At 34.2% G+C, this 19,594-nt stretch overlaps 1 protein-coding gene across 3 annotated transcripts in view; it reads left to right on the forward strand.

Annotated features, from left to right (window-relative positions):
* The window catches only part of klar (klarsicht), a 402,989-nt gene that overhangs the window by 156,039 nt on the left and 227,356 nt on the right, over positions 1–19,594 (forward strand). For all 3 annotated transcript variants that reach the window (XM_073077398.1, XM_073077397.1, XM_073077399.1), the window contains 4 exons: positions 16,451–16,798; positions 17,297–17,417; positions 18,056–18,197; positions 18,857–19,060. In XM_073077398.1, coding sequence (XP_072933499.1) covers positions 16,789–16,798; positions 17,297–17,417; positions 18,056–18,197; positions 18,857–19,060 — 477 coding nt within the window. In that variant the 5' untranslated portion in view covers positions 16,451–16,788. The remainder of the gene's footprint in view (positions 1–16,450; positions 16,799–17,296; positions 17,418–18,055; positions 18,198–18,856; positions 19,061–19,594) is intronic.

A 19,594-nucleotide genomic window follows, 5' to 3' on the forward strand; every position in this document is an offset into this window, starting at 1 on the left:
CTAAATTTATTTCCTAATATTGAAGTAGGTAATAATAATAATTTCTCTTGACTATCTATTGTGTTAGTAGTCTATTACGGAAAAAAGAACAGAAAAAGTACGCTTGCAATCTTACTACTATCTGTTAATTAGCATAATAAAGAACTAAACATAATTTTAGTGATAAAAATCTTTATAAGAAACAATCAATTACTAAGTGTATCTCCACCATGAAAGAATAATGGAAATGATTGAAATGTCTTTGGATATCATTAATCATTGTTGGTGTCAAGGGCAGAAAACAATCGGTTGTGCATAATGAGTTATTAAAGTAATTCCTATGAAATTTTGTAACGAATTGTAGGCGCCTCGTAGGCAATTAAGTATCGAGGGAATGGCGCACATTGAAAATACAGGACTGACTTGTTTTTTGAATTAAAGTTTTCTGTTAATAAATATAATTGGTCTGACGTATCTACTGCCACCAGTCCGCATTTGAACAGCGTGGCGAAGTATGCTCCATACTTTTCTTATGTTGTTTATGGAGACCTGTATACTTTATAATCAAAAGAGGAACATACTAATCTAGTCCTAGCATTAGGAATAGGAGAACAGAAAAATATATTTGCGAAATAGGAAGTAATTCTTGTCATGTTAATATTTCTCTAGAAATCAGTCGTCTTCGCCAAACAAAATATAAGAAAATGTTTTCAAAACAGTTTTACTTTCATTGATAGAGTCCTAAACAAATCATATTTTATTAACCACACATCGTCAACCTACCACATCGCCCTTTGTGGAACAGAATAAACATAGCTTACTTGATCAAACAGTTATTAAGTAACGTTGTAGTTAATATTCTTCCTTACTCACAAAACATAAGATCCAAAACTGTGTGCGAAGTAATAATATTGGATAGTCGTAAAGTTGTTGAATGGATCGGTCACTTTTGAAATGGTTATCAGTTTTATACGGTTACATATCCGATATTCAGTGTAAATTTCATTGGAAAATTGTTTTCTTCTGAAATCGTTGTTGAAAGCTTAGTTTCTTATAGTTGTTTGTTGGTTTCAAATAATTGTAAAATTTTGTTGAATGGTTCGGGCTGTTTTAGAAATAGTCGTATTTAGTTTAATCCGGAAATGGTTACGCAGCCGATATTTGGTTCACATTTCAAAATGGTAAACTGTTTTCTTGCACGCGCTTAGCTTGATACAGTTGTTTACTGTGTTTCATTTGCATGCAGTCGACAAAAATATGTATTAGTTTTTCACATAGTCAATTTCAATCGCTTCATCTCTCTTCCGTGAGTGTTGAAAGTCAAAACTGAATAAATTCAAATAATCATAAAGTTGTTGAGTGGACCGATCTGTTTTAGAAAAACCTAGTTGTATTTAATTTTATTAGAATGGTTATGCAGCCTATAATTGGTTTAAATATATGAAAACTGTTTGCTTACATATCGTTATCAGAAGCTTAACTTAATACAGTTGTTTAGTTGGTTTAAGTAACAAAGTATCGATAAAAATATTATATTTTACAAATATTCAGTTTTATTCGCTTCATCTCTCTCTCCCTTCAGCGAGTGTTAAAAGTCAAACGGAGACATAGCGAATATAACACTGATAACGTTTTTAGTTTTCCTTTGGTTACTTGGTTTCAATCATTTATCGATTCGTTATTTTTATAACGGTTAACTTTGTCTAATGTATCGATACGATATGATATATTAACGAAAACGGTTTTAGTTACGGTTATTTATATCGGAGCCTTGCCTCAGTTTACTTTGTATGACGCTCTAGCCCTACGGTGCAATGTTTATTAGATAAATATTATTCCGTAAACACTCAAGTTTCGTGTTTTGACAATGTGGATAGAAAGTGAAACTAAAGACTTTCAATTGAACTAGGCCCTTTGGTGTAGCGGAGGCAGTTATGCAAATGAAGAGTTTGTTCACGAACAGATGACAAGGCTAACAGTGGGAAAGCCTGTAATTAGATGTTGTATCGTTGTAGGAAACTGGATATTCAAATGAGTTTTCATTTGAAATCACAACCTGCTTTTGTCGTTATTCAATTCTTAATTCACAGATTATATTATCGTAAGTAAAAGCCACTCACTTATTTAGATTTAGGTTAGGTTAGGTTCTAGCATTCAATTCGTATGAATTTTCATATAAAGTAAAGCAATCGCATAATCGCGTTGTCTCTCTATATTTTGTGTTTCTACATCTTGATATGACTCTTTGTCTAAGTTAGTGTTACGATGATCTATTTGATCTACTAATAAATTTCAAAAGTAGTTTAAAATAATGCGGTTACTCTCATTCATATATTTTTTGTAAGAAATGGAAAACCACAGTATCAATCGTAGTATCTATTTCTCTAATCCAATTAGGGTCTTCCGCCATGTTTTCTGTAGTGGATTTATTGATTGAATTCAATTGAGAGACGTGTTTACGGTCAGAGCCTCTAATGCGATCATTGAGGGTTTCCCTAAGAGTTTATTGATCTGAATCAATAACAAATATCATTTGTTTCCTTGTACGCTGACCATCGATTCAGTATTTTCAATTGATGGACGAAACAAGCGGTGTGGGGGTGAAACGATTTATGGGACCTAGGACTAAGCGATCTGAAAAATAATTAAATAACCGTTTCCTATTTATTCTCATGTCATTCGTATAATAATAGTGTAAGCCTTGTTGTGAAGCGTTGGGCGTGTTTATCAAATATTTTTAAGAATATATTGATGCCACCATGATTTGAATATTAAAAGCAGTTTGATTTTGTTAAATTGTATTGAATTGTACTGTATTTGTTTCTTTCTAATAAAACTAAATTTCGTGTCATAGTCCTTCGAGCCGACTATTTGACGGATCGTGCAAAGTAGCTTTATTCCCCTGCATTGCGTGTAGGAATTTACGATTAAACTTGGCTTACTCTGACTACCTAGAGGTTCTGTGTTCAAGATACATATTTAATGCCAATGTTTTCTTATACTCTGTTCAGTTGTAACATTTTAGTTGTTTCGTAGCTGCCATTGTTATTTTTACAAACAAGTAAAATTGAAGTGTCTTTCTGTAAGTAAAAAGTGTATTTTTGACTATCTGTGTGGAGATTTATTTCGGGAATTTAATCTGTTTTACGCAATGACATTAGTTACATTATACATCTATGGTTTTACCCGAAAATATTTAGGGTCCCGGGTTCATATTGTATTATCGTCTTCACGAGTATGGCCGTTATATTACAAAATATTGTTTTGATCTGACTACTTGTTTCTTTTGTAAAGCTTCATAGCATAAAGAGACTGTAGCGGTAATTAACTTAATTATGTGATCGTGTACACTTATACAACAACAATTAAATCGAAATGGTCTTTATGAAAGTTTTTATAGCGTCATATGACATATCGTATAATATGTTATCACATATTACGGATATCGATTCGATAATACCATGAAGTAACAACTGAATAATTTTTATGGTTTTGAAAAGTAAATTTTATGTCTCACTTTCTACGAGTACATTAAAATGGACCAATAAATATGTTCTTTAATATTTATCGTATGTTCATTGCTTTCAAATTATTACGTGCACTAACAAATTATACATTAATAGCTTTTGCTTCAAGCTATCATGGCCGAAGCTCATTGAAAAATTTTTTGCAGTTAAAATATTGTCTTACTATGGACAGGTGAACGAAAGCTTTTTTGATTTTTTATCTTCATTTAAAATTGTGAATTAGGACTTAGCGAGTGTACTTAGGGACTACTATGTTTATTTAAGTGGCGCTGGTTACTTTTGGATAAGTTGGATAAGCTGGATAAACGCAGTATATATCATCTATTTTAATAAGTACCCAATAAACTTATTAGTTTTGGATAGAATTACACTCTTGTATGAAATTGTAGTATTTTTCATATCTATAAAGTAAATAGTGTCGTCGTAGTGAAATACTGGTTATTTATTAGAAATACTCTTTGGTAAAAATGTATAAATAAAGATGTAAGGATCATGTTATGGTCAGATAGAAGAATATCCGCTTTGCACCTTAAATATCATACAAAAAATATATCCAAATGCTTAATAAACTTGAGTTTTTCTTATTCCATCTATCGTTTATAATATCGCCTGGCCTCTCGTTAATCATAGAACACATCCCTAATCCCATTGAGAAGGAGAACACCGTTACGTTCGGTATCACCTATACAGATCATGCTGTAGGCTAATAAAGGCAGTACATTGATATAAATGAGATGTTATCTGCACAAAAGAAATCGACTTTGACAAATAGAGGCCCAGTTTGTCTTAACACTCAAGCGCTCTATATCGTTATGTCATTTGGTCGAAAGCGAAAGTTATCGGTAATTATATTCGGATGGGTTTAACTTTTAACCCGTGTAATGCACGATAACATTTAGACACGCTACGTATTGAATAATTGGATGATTATTTATCATGTCTAATTTGAAATTAGCTGAATGATTGATCGGTTTGCGTGGAAAGGAAAGGGTTATGAATGAACATTTTGTGTGTGGCATTTTGGTAATGCGGATGAACTTCTTAGTTAGATTAGTTAGTTAGTTACTATTTGCAATTTTGTAACTCTGAGTTATACTTTTTAGTTACAAGATATTAATAATTGGATATAATTTGATTTTGGTTGTATCGGTTTGTATATATTTTTATTCACTACTAGCTGACCCGGCAAACTTTGTACGGCCTCAGAATCTATTTATGAAATATATTTCATATTTACTCACCTTTTAAACGTTCCCTGGACTTCCTCAAATTATTCTAAACTAAAATAGCCAAATCGCTCCAGCCGTTCTCGAGTTTTAGCAATTGATTTTTATATATATAGATTTTATTATAGTTATGTTGTTGTTGTATTAGGAAGTTACGAAATAATTAATTTGTATATAAACGTATATTTTAAGTCTACAAAAACAAATAATGATTTTAATACTCAAATAATATATAATGCTTTTATTAATCCAACAATAGAGTTCTGGATTCCGTAGACATACACAAAGACCCTCAAACACCCAGACCCGAACCCGGAACTCTCTGTGTAACTGTATATTAACCGCTGCGCCAAGGTAGATCGTCAAAATCGGTACCAAAACTTTTGAACCAATAAAAAAGACAAATATTCCTAACTGAAAAAAATAATCCAAACTAAAAAAAATACTTATAATCGTGTCTCGTTTCGTATTACAATTTAAGCGATTTAAAAGATAGCCGCTTCTTCGAAGACATTAGGGCAGAGGTTTCTAATCTCCGAAGCAATTTCAACCAAAACCGAGTCAATTATTCTTCCCTACATTCCACTCCATAAAAAGTCAGTTTTTGTGAACCCATCGGTCAGGATTCGTCTTGCTTTACAAGTGTTACTCCGTGAAGCTGGTGATTATTGTTAAAGGGTGATTCGGGAGAAAATATCGTTGTATAATAACCGTTAAATAAAAAGTGTAACAATAAAAATCAAATCATCGATATTTTGAATAATTACGGGCCGTTGTAAATTCTTCAAAATGTGGTTTAGCGGTTACTATATGGGTCGGCCACGCAAAGAGAATAGAGGTGTCGATTCGATTCCCGGCCAGGCAAACATCTAAATGTTGATTTTAACATTTAATTTTGGATCTAGGTGTTTCTGTACAAGTTTTTGTGTGTCTTTGGTACCCGCGAAGTGATACGGAAAAATGGCAGCGTAGTGCTATTAAAAATCAAATATGAATTTTCCATTAGTATTTAATTTCTTCTATTGAAGGCTACTTAATGAATCCAGATCTAACAGACTCTCAATATAATATGATGAATCATTTTGAATTTTTTACCATTCCTTTTTTTCTCTCCTAGAAATCATGTTTTTATGAATCACACTATGTTGTGGGAACCCTTTGTGGTTCAACTCCGGCGGCACCACCGCCACACCTATTTCTACCTAATAACAGCTGCGTTAGGCGCTGCTGTGTTCCGGTTTGAAGGGTGTGGTAAGGGAGACAGACTTTTCCGAGGCGTTCCAGCTTAGTCCTCAGGGGTAGCGGCGCATCTGTGGCCGACCTCAGGTAGGAATATCTAATCCTATCTGAGGTTGATTACAGATGTCCATGGGCGGCAGCAGCCACTTACCATCAGGTGGACTGCATGCTCGTCTGCTACCCTTATATTATAAAAAAAGAACTAGTGCAGTAACAGTAAACAAAAATGTCTTAAATTGCATCTAATCTAGACACACCTGAATAAACGTTGGCCGTTGCCGTGATATCCTTTTGATCTTCGTAATTACACTATTATGTCTTGTAAGGAAGGAACGGGTTTACAAAGGGAGCCGGCCTATTTGCTCACGCTAGGGTTGTAGGAAGAAATTTGTACAGATGACCATAATCGTTTAGAAGTAAACGGTTATCTTTGACCGATATTAAACGTTACATAGATTCTTACTAGTGTTAAATTTTTCATATCGCCCAGTTGACATATTTTTTGTGATAATAGGTATATTTACTGATCAAAGATTAAAATAAATGATTATTATTAATAATAATGAGTAATAGAAGTGTGAAAGAAAAATCACAAATATGATTGTGTATGTATATATATGTGTACCGTTGTAGAACCTTATTTCCTTTTGCAACAAGATCATCCTTAAACTCAAGTCGCGCTTAAAGTAATTTTATTTAAAAAATGATTTGCTTTTGATATATTTCTATTATGGACTTAATCTGTTGTCTTTATTCTCCAATATTTTTATTTAAAAAGTACTTATATTTTATAAAATAGCACTTCAATCTCATGTATTTCTTAGATTATATGTTTAAGATTATCTAAGATGGTTCGTGCGGTACTAACGGCAGGTTGATTTTCTCTTTATTAGCTCCAATATATTAAAGTACAAGATGAATGTTCTCATGAACGGCACTTTATTAAATGTCAAATTGGTTGTTGCAAACGTGATTGGCTTACATAACACGAGCCTTTCCACACAATACTGTTCCTTCAATAAAGAACGATGGTAACACAGTTGCTGTGTTTTGTATGTGGCGTAAAACAAACTCGTAGTATATATACTTTATATACAGATTAACATTATTTTTGAAAAGAAATTGCGTATCGTACCAATTATACCTAGTCTTTTTTCTGCATGTGTGTCACTCTACAAATATACTTTTTTCCTGTAATTAAATTTGCCGCCAAAAGTACTGACATCCTTGTCCTGTAGTCCTCATGAGTGTTAATGTATATGTGATCCATTTCATGGAAACCTGATATATATGGAGCTGGTTAGATATATCCATAGGCGGCAGTGACAGATGGACTGTGCGCTCTTTTGCTACGAACTATAAAAGGGTGCTTTTCTACATCTACATCATTCCCTAGATCTAATGAAGTGTGGCAAAATTGACACTGCATTGTAAATAATAGGTGTATCTAAACAAAACGGTTTTAAACAAAATAGTTAAGTTCAAATCTTTAAAACTGTGTAATGCCAACAAGGCATTTGATTGCACCATAATGGTTCAGCTTCCTCAAAGTTGTCAGTCTTACGCGTGCTAGGAATCTCGTCTAGCGAGTATCCAGTGGTCAGCTCACAAACGAGACGGGAAGTGCGGAGTTTCACAATTGTCTTGTAGTGTCCGCCTCATTTGTCAGCTTAACCAGTCTTGTGACTACTGACAGACAGTACTGCCACTGATAGCTTAGTTTGAACAATGACATGACATTTGAACAAATGTTTGGAATCGAAAGCGTGGCGTAGCGGTATCCCAGTTTCTGAAATGTATTGTAGAGATTGGATCACTTGTAACCATTGATGGATATATGTTGCCTTTTATGTTGTACATATACTGTTATTTTTTATTTTACCTGCGAAGTTTAAATAGTTTAGGTATACGGTTTCAAAAATAAAAGTTACGAAGTTAGTTATGAATTTAAAAGATCGTAGAAGATGTACATTTGACTGATGTAAATTGAAGGATTTCAATCTTTTGTTTTGGCGGATACAACTGATTTATCATGATTTTTCTTTACCGTGTACCAAATAAAACGAAGGTTCAAATTCTTTTCTACAAAATCAGTGCTTTTATATGATACTTGAACAAATAGATGACAGTTTTGTGTGACAGTGTAAGTACAGTAGGTACTGTACTTACTCTTAATATGAGTTTTTACGTTTTTTTCCAAAAATAACTGTTTTTGTTTTTGTATCAGCGCCCCTAGCGGACTGTATCAGGACTGATTGGAGATGTATGGGCAAATACGTAAACAAATACTAAAACAGTCAATTTTGTAAAAACATAAAAACTCATACTAAGGTAATAGATTGTATGCATGCCGTTGACTTGTTATGATACAAGAATTTTAGCTGCGCCATGCAATTTATACCTAATCCCTGATGACAGGATTATATAATAAAGTATTATATTCTTAGCCATATAAACTACAGCCACTGATCATTGTTGAGGTTAATTTTAAAGTGACATGACATTTACATTTAAAAGTGACATGACATTTAAACTTTTATTTGAAATCGAAAGTTGGTGAATCATAAGATAAGTTGAAGAAGTGTGTGACTTTCCTTTGTTTTGTTTACTGTACTCTTTTCCGATTTTGGACAAACGCAGATCCTGTTTATTTTTATAGTAATATATCGGTTTTTGATATTTTTAATTCGAAGTTTAAAAATATGTGAAAATAATATCAGTGTCACAAAGACAAACAATATTTTCCGCATCATCTTATTCATGTATTATTTTACTTGTACATATTATGTATATTGTATATTTTATATAATTTGGACGTCAATTATTGTTATTTTTAAGCTACACTAACGCATTAGGATTTTTTTCCTGTAATCTTAGATGTAAGTTGTGAATAAATAAATAAATAAATAAATAAATAAATGTTTACTTCCGGGAGTTAGGCAATGGCGATTCTTAGATTTATAAATTCGCTTACCCACCATCCTTTCTACTTTATCTCCATTCACAAGCTACGCTTCAATCTCGTGATCACCTTAGATTTGCTTCTTCGGATGGTGTTCTTTACCTGATCTTTATTGGTTTAGGACCGTGTTTCCGTTAACAAAGGCCTTACTTAATTTTCATTAATATTTCGTGATTGTGTGCTTAAACATTTTTCTTAAACTTTTTGTAAAGCATTCTCAAAGAACCATTGAATTCTATTTACACTTAAAGCTAAAGAATTTCGCAACAAACTTTCACACACCTAGACACACTAAAACGCTGGGACCTGTTCGATCGACCTCGATAGGCCGTTCGCTTGCTACAAAACGTTTTGTCGATAACATCGATTTATCGACATTTAACGCTTGCTATAGTTTACTATAGTAGAACTTAATATTTAAGTGTTTAGCTGTTTATCGATAGGATGCAATGTACCGATGGGGTATTATAATACCTAGAGTGGTTTCGTGGTTCGACTCTGGAGGGGCCAACGCAGTCCTTTATCCTGTGTTATAACAGCAGTTGAGAGCTGTTGTATTCTTATTTAAAGGGTGTGGTATGGGCGATGTATTTATACCAGGATTTCCAAATTAGTTCTCACTGGTAGCAATACATCGGTGCCCGGTCTCGGGTGGGACTCCAAAACCTATCTGAGGTTGGTGATAGATTTCAATGAATGGCAGTTGCCACTTACATTCACGTGAACTGTACGCTGCTATCTCTGCCGATTTTAAATGATAAACAAGATACTCAGGTTCTTAAAAAATCAACCCGTTTATTATATTTAGTCGGCTTACTTGATGCGTCAAAAATAGTATAAAAATATTCCCAGTATTATTAAATTTATTACAAAATTAATATTATTGTCAACTTTTAACCTTTTACGTGTGTTTTGCGTATGGAGAGAAAAACGCCGCAAAGAACTCATTAATACACGCCTGTTTGACTTATGTTTGCGATTTGTTCGAACAGATGTTTGTTGAAATTATGCAAATGTTTGAAGAAGATATATGTTTGTTGTCACAACAGACTGAGGAGAAAGTAATTGAAAACGAAACAATCTGCTTCATAGATCAGTACGGTGTATTTGCTTAACATTAAACTTAATAATATCAATTAAAACGTCAATCATGTACAGTCAGCTTCAATAGTAGATGAGCAGCCTAAGGTTTCAAAAATGCCTATACACTCAAACGTTCATAAGTAGCTAAACACAACTAGCACTATAGTTAAATGCACGTTGTAAAGTTTCAAAAGTAGATGAACAATGTCAAAAGTGGATGAACAATGACATATCATATTAGTGACGTTATCCATTTTGTACATACGTCCTTAGCTACTTTTTGATATTCATATAATTTTGACGCTTTACGGTATCATCTAATTATGATACTAGGGGTGTTTAGTTACTTATGAACATTTGGGTGTAGGTATCTTTTAAACCTTAATATTTTCACCTACTTTTGGAGCTGACTGTACGTGATGGTGAATGTTTATTAAATTATACCGTGGTACTTGAAGCAACCATCGTCCGGTTCCATTCCGCCATTGTCCGTGGGAGCTTTGGCCAAACATCAATTCGTACGAGTCTCATTAAAATTTATCAGTGACAAGCCATCGACAAGAAAGTAAGTCCAATCAAACACGATCTGAGCATCATGGGTACGTTTCACATGCTTTAGGAGCACGTGTGTGAAGGTCATTGGTTCTGTAACTAATACAACTCAGCTATCGCCCCTTAAGCGCTTCCAAGCCCTTTAATTTCCTTTGGGTTCTTATAGCCAAAGGCAAGGGGGCGTTATCGAGCACAGATAAAACTTGTGAAAATGAATATGTTATAAAGCAATAGGAAATCGGAGGATTCTGTGTGTCATCTTCGACAAAAATCTAAATGATTAATTTGGTTTTCCGTTTTGTGGCATCAGAACATCTGGCATATCACTAAAACGACGTCGTTCTTTATGTAGGAAAAGTACTTAGTGGATGTGATTGTTTTCGAGAACTATCACAAAACTTAATATTAGGTTTAAACGATTTTTTCTTCTGGTACACGTATTTTATGGATTTTCTTGCGTTTTGACACTTTCATAGTACTTTAAGAACCTTAATAACTCTCATATAGTCTGATTCATAATTAGGTGTCCAAAATGTAAACAAAGAAATGTCACTGTCAAAATTAACAAGAAACACAAACTTTAACAAACTCAACAAAAAACGAAAATTTAACAAATATACACAATTTAACAAAAACATTATGTAAACGAGAAAACATTAGAGTTTGATCACAATCACGAAAATGAATAATATCAGTTACGAAACTTAAAAATTACAGCACAAGAAATGTCTTGGATTCCGATTGTGTTACCATTATCACATTTTAATTTTCTACCATAATTTTGTTTTTTATTATTATTACTGTATGGAACGAAATTGAGGTGATATAAATATTAGAAAATCTGAATTAATCTTAATTTATTTAGATTATTATTTTATTATTGTTGTATTACTTAAATATCGACAAAAATAAAAACTACCATTTCTAACGTATTTTCTTGATAGGTCAACACCTTTGTTTACATTTTGGACACCTAATTATGAATCAGAGTATAGTATGTTTATGTTCGTATATTTTGGTAACATACACTTTTACGTCAATTGTAACAGTTCAAAAACCTGATTTTATCGCCGCCGTTATCTAAACATTTTTGAGAAAGTTCATGCTCTGTTATCACTGTACTAAGTTACATACGGATATGTCGTTCGATGAACTCAAGTACATTTTTTTAAAGTTTGTAAAAATGAACAATTTATAAAACTTCAAAAATGAACCATAAGTGAACGTTATATCTGTTGAAGATGCAAACTTTTTAAAAAAATCATAGATTACTGCTGAATGATTTACGAAAATGTAATTAAGTTGTTATTGATGTTGAAATATTGCTTCATCATCTAGATCAAACATAAAAAATCGCACAGAGGTGTTATTGTGGGTCAAACGTGTGTCCTGTGTTAGTAGGTGAGAGTGATTGATGTATGTTCTCAATTTATCATTAACAAACAAAGATTTGCCATTTTCCACATCATCTTCTCATTCATCTGTACTTCCGGGAGTTTGGGAATAGCGCTTAAGTTTATAAATTGGCTTACCCAATCCTTTCTACTTTATCTCCATTCACAAGCTACGCTCCAATCTTCTAATTACCTTAGATTTGGTTCTAACTTTGGTTGGTGCGTATTATTCTTAAATTTTAAAATTAATTTACAATGTAATTATTTGGTAGTTAACTTTTTTGTACAGCGAAAGTTTCGACATCGATGTTATGTTCATTGTTTGAGTTATGATTTCGCACGGTAATCGCGGTAAATGTAGTCGGATGTAATTTACTTTCTTCACGCTTAGAGTTAAATAAGTCATTTATCACTACGAATGGTGATTTATTATGTTTTGTTTGCTAGTGCCTGTCCTCTTCTAATCGTTTTGATATTTTGCATTACATTAAGTACGCAAATTTAAAATTCATATTTCCCAGAAGTCTCAGTACATATTTTCCTGTCTATGTCACGATTAATTTCAGAATTCACATTACTACCCAGATCGTAGTCTATAGAATTGCGAAATAGTTTTACCGTCGTCATATCATTTGCATTTACAAGTAGCTAAGTCTCGTTTCATTACCCTCCAATGTTATTACTCTCGTTAATGTCCGACAGTACTTCGCCACGCGACACCGCTCACGTACCGCCATTATCTTAGCCATAAATTCGAAGTGCAGTTACCGTTACTAGGGGCAGACAGATTATTGTCGTACAATATCTCGTGGGGTCAATTTGATCGATCCATGGTTTATTAGAAAGTAACGTTTGCTTAACGTGTAACAAGCTTTCCATAAAACGGATCATATTTGAATGGAATCGTGCATGATCCAAATTGAAGCAGGTTGTCGGTTTGGGCGTACCTAATGTATTCATTAGAGTCGGTACATCTAATATGATAGTGTAGGTGGCTGAATTCCATCCATAGATATATAACTAATTTACACACGATTACAATTAGAATTGTCGACTTGTGAATTAGTTATATTCAGAATTAATAGTAGCTTTTAGGAATCATTCTTATCATATTTGAATGAAATCCTGCATGATCCAAATTGAAGCAAGTTGTTGTTTTGGGCGTACCTAACGTATTAATTAAAGCCATTGCACCTAATATGATAGTGTAGGTGACGAAATTCCAACCCTAGATATTTTACTAATTTATACACGATTATAATAAGAATTGTCAACTTGTAATTCAATATGTTGAAAATTAATAGTAGTTTTTGGGAACAATTCTGATCATATTTGAATGAAATCGTGCATGATCCCAATTGAATCAAGTTGTTGTTGTTTTGGGCGTACCTAATGTATTCATTAGAGCCGGTACACCTAATATGATAGTGTAGGTGACGAAATTCCATCCGTAAACTATTCACAATTCTAATAAGAATTACCAACTTGAGATATTATTATATTTGGAATTAATAGTAACTCTCGGGCGTGTGTCGACGAAATTTATAATTTTAAACTTGACTGATTCCCTAATTAGGAGAGATTTAAAAATCGTGTCTTCACCGTTGGCCTCATTTAAGGGCAAAGACTTCAAAGTGATCTCATTATAGTTCATAACTATCAGTCTAGCGTAAGCACTTGCTTTGTTTAAAACATCTTTACTTTGAGACTTTGATGTCGTTTTTAGTTTTATAATGTGGATGTTAGTAGATTCATGTTATGTAAATGGAATACATTATACTAATTATATCACCGTAGGTTTCTCAGCGTCTAACTAATAATGTATTTTCGGTTCATAAAATAGAGTCATTATCATCAATTCTGTCGCCATCAATCAACTTTAGTGATAGTCCCGCCTCCGTAGACGCATTTTCTTCGTCGCTTTTGGTAAACTTTAGCTTTTTATTTTTATAGCGTGTTATTATTAGATACCCATTAGATGCTACTACCGGTTCATCAGTATTTGATGCAGTCTCGTTCTATGTCCTGGTTCTGAAGTGAGAATATAACAACTCTTATTTATTACGGTTGATCGCTCGGCAATTTATCTGGCCTTAACGATTCATAATCGGTAAGCGATCGATCTATTGAATAGGATCGATTTTCTGTCGCTTGTGCAGTGCAAATTGTTGTAATTTATAGAACCTTGCCTACTAAATTCCTCCGATACTACAGATAATTCTGTCGATAAATTCTCGGGATAAACTGTACAGGATTACAGAAATACGAGTATAGCTTTATTTATTTTTGATTTGACTATTATAGAGTTGTACTTATTGTATTGTATGAATAGGCAATCATGCCTTTGGAATTCGAAACGATCAATATCAGGCTGATTATGGTAATATTCTGAAATTACTGATGATTGTGGCGAGTTAAGATTAGTTAATGCCTAAATTGTAAGGCACAGCTGCAAACGTTTTCATTTTCCATACATATTTTCGCTAATTTATTATGTACAGTCGGCAGCAACTTATTGTTAATACTAAATATAACTCCTTTATAAATTTAAAGTATAAAGTGCCTAATACAAAATGTATGTTTTGTTATTTTCTTTCCCATACACTTTCTGTGATTTGTAATTATAATTTGGGCGCCTATAAGTATAAAAGGGAATGTTCAAACACGTATAAGGTACATTTTTATCAAACTGGAACGACACATTGTTACATCGACATGTGTCAGTGCAATGCGTCTATCTTTCCGAGCCCTTCAGTTTCTCTTTGACCTAGAAAGCTAAAACTTTGCTTGTAGTACACCACACGTTTATGGCAAAGAAATCGGAGCCGGATTTCTCCGCCGGGAGGGGCGTTATTGCCTATTGTAAACAACGTTACGTTTTATTAACGACGTAGACAAATATGATAAGTATCCTGGCCAACTGTTCTGCGGTTGGTACACGATCGCAGATTCTGAACCCCCCGGCGACGTGGGTCGTGTCTCGACGATTTGTCTTGTAAATCGGCAAATTGGTGTGAAACTATAAAAGAAAATTACGCTCCACTGTCGGCTTTCCATCGCACCGTTCGCCCTTAGTGTTCGGAGAAAACAATTGATTCTTGTTTCGGTGAAAGCGAATTGTTTGCGCGTTCGCCGGATTGATGTGTACCCGTTGAGCGATCCGATAACATTTAACAGGTGTTCGTTAGCTTTTTGTGGAAATGAAAACAAATGAACCGAGCGTGCTAACTGGTAACACTAACAATAGTGATTGGAGATAGGAATTCAAATGCCGCCGCTAATGATACGATTTCCATTTGAAATGTAGTATCGTGGTTCGTGACTTAACTTGATATGGCGGTAAATATCAGAGATCTTCACGCGCTTATGACAATTACGGTGTTCAAAGTCCGGGGGGAAATCGTATTCTCGACCACATTAGGTACGTCTATGTAATGTAATTTTTTCCGCCCACTAACTAAATTTGCATAGATATTTATTTTTTTACACGTTCGCTTTATAAAAACTTTAGTGTAGCACAGAATACAATCAAGTTATTGTTACTTCTTTGCGATATGCTTCTCAAAGTAATATAAAATTTCTGAACAAGTTAGTTAAATACTTTCAGTTTTAAAGATGTTACACATAATCGTCACATGTGTCACACAGTCACATAATCGAATAACTCGTGCAAAGACTTTGAATGGCTATGTGACAATGGATATGTTTTAATATTAGGTGGTTATTATGACCGTTCTGTACTATAATCGCATAATATTGCACGACTCATGATGCGAAGCATCAGAGAGTGCTTTACGATCGAAAAAATTTTTTCGCTTCATTTTGGCGGCTATTTTTATTATTATAGCCTTGATAGTTCACGGAATCAAGATATTTTGCATACTATTGTCGAGATAATTTAATGGAGATTAATTCCATACTTTTTAAAAATTGATTTACTGCGATAGAATTGGAAAAAAACACCAAAATAGGTCAAAAAAATTTCCTGTCCGTCATGTGTGAAACCTGAAAACACTGTAACTTGTGAAAAAATCCATCATTTGAGTTAATTTTATTTTAATTCAGTGTCGTTTAATTGCAATTAATAAAAAACGAAAACTACAAGACTGTATATCTATAGATATTATGTACATTTATTCCACCAGGGGCGCTTGTGCAGTACCTTCTTCCTACTACAGCTGTTTTTTTCGGCAATTAATTTTGAACGACTTAAGTTTTTTTTTTTTTTTTTATATATTTCATAATTAAATGAGCATTATGAGTCGTGCACTTTTGGATTTTCCAAACTTTTTTTTTTATCTATAATGCGGCGGATAATTATAATCGAGCGTATGTACGAGTATGTGTGTCTCATTCTTTGGCACACCCTGCAGCCTAAACGCTTGCTTGACGGGCTTTAAGATATGGTTAGATTCGTCTAAATTGTAGACTAATTTTTAAGACAGTTTTTGTAATATTATACTGACCTCTACTTTTCTTTGGTTCCAGGACCGGCCCGGGAAAACGCAAACACGGCGAGAGCGAGACGAGGGGACACCCAAAACCCAAAATGTGACCACCGACCGTTTCACCAAAACACCCAATACACGCTTCATATTCATGAGTCTTTCAAGATTACATGATTGATATTTATTGTAACTATAACTTTAATATAAACGAATCTAGTCGTAGTTCTTGTAAACAAGAAGCAATTTAGACTGTATTAATAAGAGAAATCAATCGGCCAATAAGTACAAAGACGAGACAGTACAAAGGCTGAAGGAGACGCTAATGTTGATTTAACACTAAATTGATTTATTAGAAGTTTCCTGAGGATACAAGTCATCATGTCTACAAGTAAGTATCTTAACGTTTTTAGTATATTTTTTTATTTTATAAACAGTTACTTATTACATGTTTTAGTTGATCCTCATGGAATGAAAAATTTAGTTTTCATTTAGATAATCAAATTAGAAAAATAAATGGCTGTGATTTATCAAATCAGGTAGTGTGTGGTAAGTGGATACTGACGTCCATGGACGTCCGTAATCAACCTCAGATGAAATCAGACTCCTACCTGAGGTCGGTCACTGATGCGGGGCTACCGCTGAGGAATAACTTGGAACGCCTTGGATAAATATGTCTCCCTTACACACCCATAAAACTGGAAAACAGCAGAACACACTGAACACTGCCGTTAATAGGCAGAACTTGCCAAGGAGGCGAGCCAAAAAGAATTCTACCACCTTCAAAGTTCTTGTTTTCCTATTTGTCATAAATCAACCATAATATATTTAATAAGTATTTTATTAATGTTTGTACCGATAACTCAAAAATATGTATTGTAATTTCCAGGTTTCGAACACACATCAATGAAGGGCAGCTTTTCGTTGTCGTCGCTGCGAAGTGTGCCCGCGCCGCCAGGTGGCGCTGGTGATCAGCTCGAGCGGCCATACCATAGCCTCACTAAGAAAAGGTAAAACGACTAATAATATTATAAGCACTCCTTGAACTGTAAAGGGATTGATAGCAATAGTTATGAGCGATTAAACTAGTTAACATGCAGCGTCTTGCAATCAATATAAGTCATAAATAAAAAAATAACTTTTTCAACCGATGACTTTTACAATGGTGCAAATAAATATGGTATTGTAAAAATGGTTATTCTGATTATTTTAAAATACATAATAAGCAAACAAGTACCTATTCCACCTAAGTAAGTGTATATTGTTGTCCAGGTATATTTGTAATCCTTGCTGACTTCATGAGGTTGGCCAAAAGAGGTTGAGGTTAGAACTAAGTTGGCATGTGTCGTATAAGTTTTAGTCTTCAAGCCAGAAAGAAAGAACGATATAACTTTATTATGTAATGCAATTTACAGACATAACAAGGACAAATTAACTTAATTAATTCCAAAATAGTGGGATAAACGTAAGATATATAATCATATACGAATACGAATGCAATAATTACTCAGTTACGCTTAAACCTACCGTTATAAGAGAGGAACAGGAGTGCCGTCAGCGCTCTCTGAGTCAAGATACGAGTAATTTTGTTTATCTAATTTTTGTGTGCATTTGTAGAAGATTGATCATACATATGATGGTGTTTCAGGAAGGAACCATGTCGCGAAGCGTGGCGTCGGAGCTGGGGCTCCGCGGCCAGTGGGGGCAGCACGGTGGACGACCTGTGGCCACTGCTGCAGCACCACTACGACTACATCATGGACAATCAGACTATCATCAATACGTGCAAGGTATTTATATAAGCTATCGTAAATATTTATTTATTGCACCTCGAAACTAAAGCGCAAACTTAATGCCTGATGGCATTCTCTGCCAGTCAACCCTGGGTGGATGGAGAATATGCCGACAGGTGTTCATTATATATACTAATGTACATAAAATATCTATATTCTATTGATATAGGTTGACTCAAGGTCATCATCGGGGATATATTCGTCTTTTGCTGGATCTTATGAGAATGAATCTTATGAGAATGACATATCAAGAAGGATTTTTTAAAATAATATTAGAGTCTACGAGCATGTGCTACGAGAATGCACTACGTCCACCTGATGGTAAGTGGCTACTGCCGCCCATGGACATCTGTAATCAATCCCAGATAAGATGAGATTCCTACTTGAGGTCGTCCGAGGACTAAGCTGAATGACTCGAAAAAGTATATCTCTCTTACCACACCTTTTAAACCAGAACACAGCAGCATTTCTCGCTGTTGTTTCGAACGAACACTGTGAAAGAAAGTTGGCATGTACCTATTTTGCAATAAGTAACGTATTTTCATGGAAAATGGAGCATTTTCATTGTTACATTATTTTTATATCATTAAAAACCGTCTATAATAGGTACTAAAATAGACTCTTATATTTGAACTATTTTCTTTTCGTCATTCCAGGAAGCAAACGGCGACTTGACTATGCACAATTCGTCAGATTTGCACAGCGGTCCTCTCCCGCTCAGTCCAACAGCTGGTTTCAACAGGCAGTGGTCGCTCAACCAGCTGGTTGAGGAGTTCACGGAGCTTTGCCACTGGCTCACACACGTGCAAGAGGAGATATATTCTAGTCCAGAGAACTTGGCCAGCAGGAAGTTGAGAATGGTGAGTTGGAACTTAATTTTTCTAGGGTTAGCTTTTAGTCAGCATCCTCTCAGAAGATAATAGAAGAGGAGTGATATCCTAATGGTCGTTATCGGGCTCTCAGACAAGGGGTCCGAGGTTCTATCCCCAGACACGAACCTTCGACTTTTGAAAGTTATGTACGTATTCGAAATATTATCAGTAAAATCGTTTGCTGTAACGGTGAAGGAAAACATCGGTCATCTAGTAGTTTAAAAAATAATAACAAAGTTTTATAAGGTGTGTGAGGTCTACCAATTCGCGTTTGACCAGTGTGGTGAAGATGAGAATTCTGAGAACTTTAGAACGTTTAAAGTTCGTTCTTTTTGCCAGAATGTAAAAAGTGCACAGTCAATTTTAAACCAATAACGTGGAAACTGAAAGATCTGTGGATAAAGACTATTATTATATTATCGAAAATTTTATCATCAGAAAAGTATTGGAAAAGTATAGGTAGTACAAGTATTTCAAAATGAATAAACTTTATTATTTTTTGTCAATACCATAATTTTTAGT

The sequence above is a fragment of the Epargyreus clarus genome, unplaced genomic scaffold, assembly GCF_041222505.1.
Source record: "Epargyreus clarus isolate Ecla_fem2 unplaced genomic scaffold, WU_Ecla_fem_2.2 ptg000010l, whole genome shotgun sequence".
NCBI lineage: Eukaryota > Metazoa > Arthropoda > Insecta > Lepidoptera > Hesperiidae > Epargyreus > Epargyreus clarus.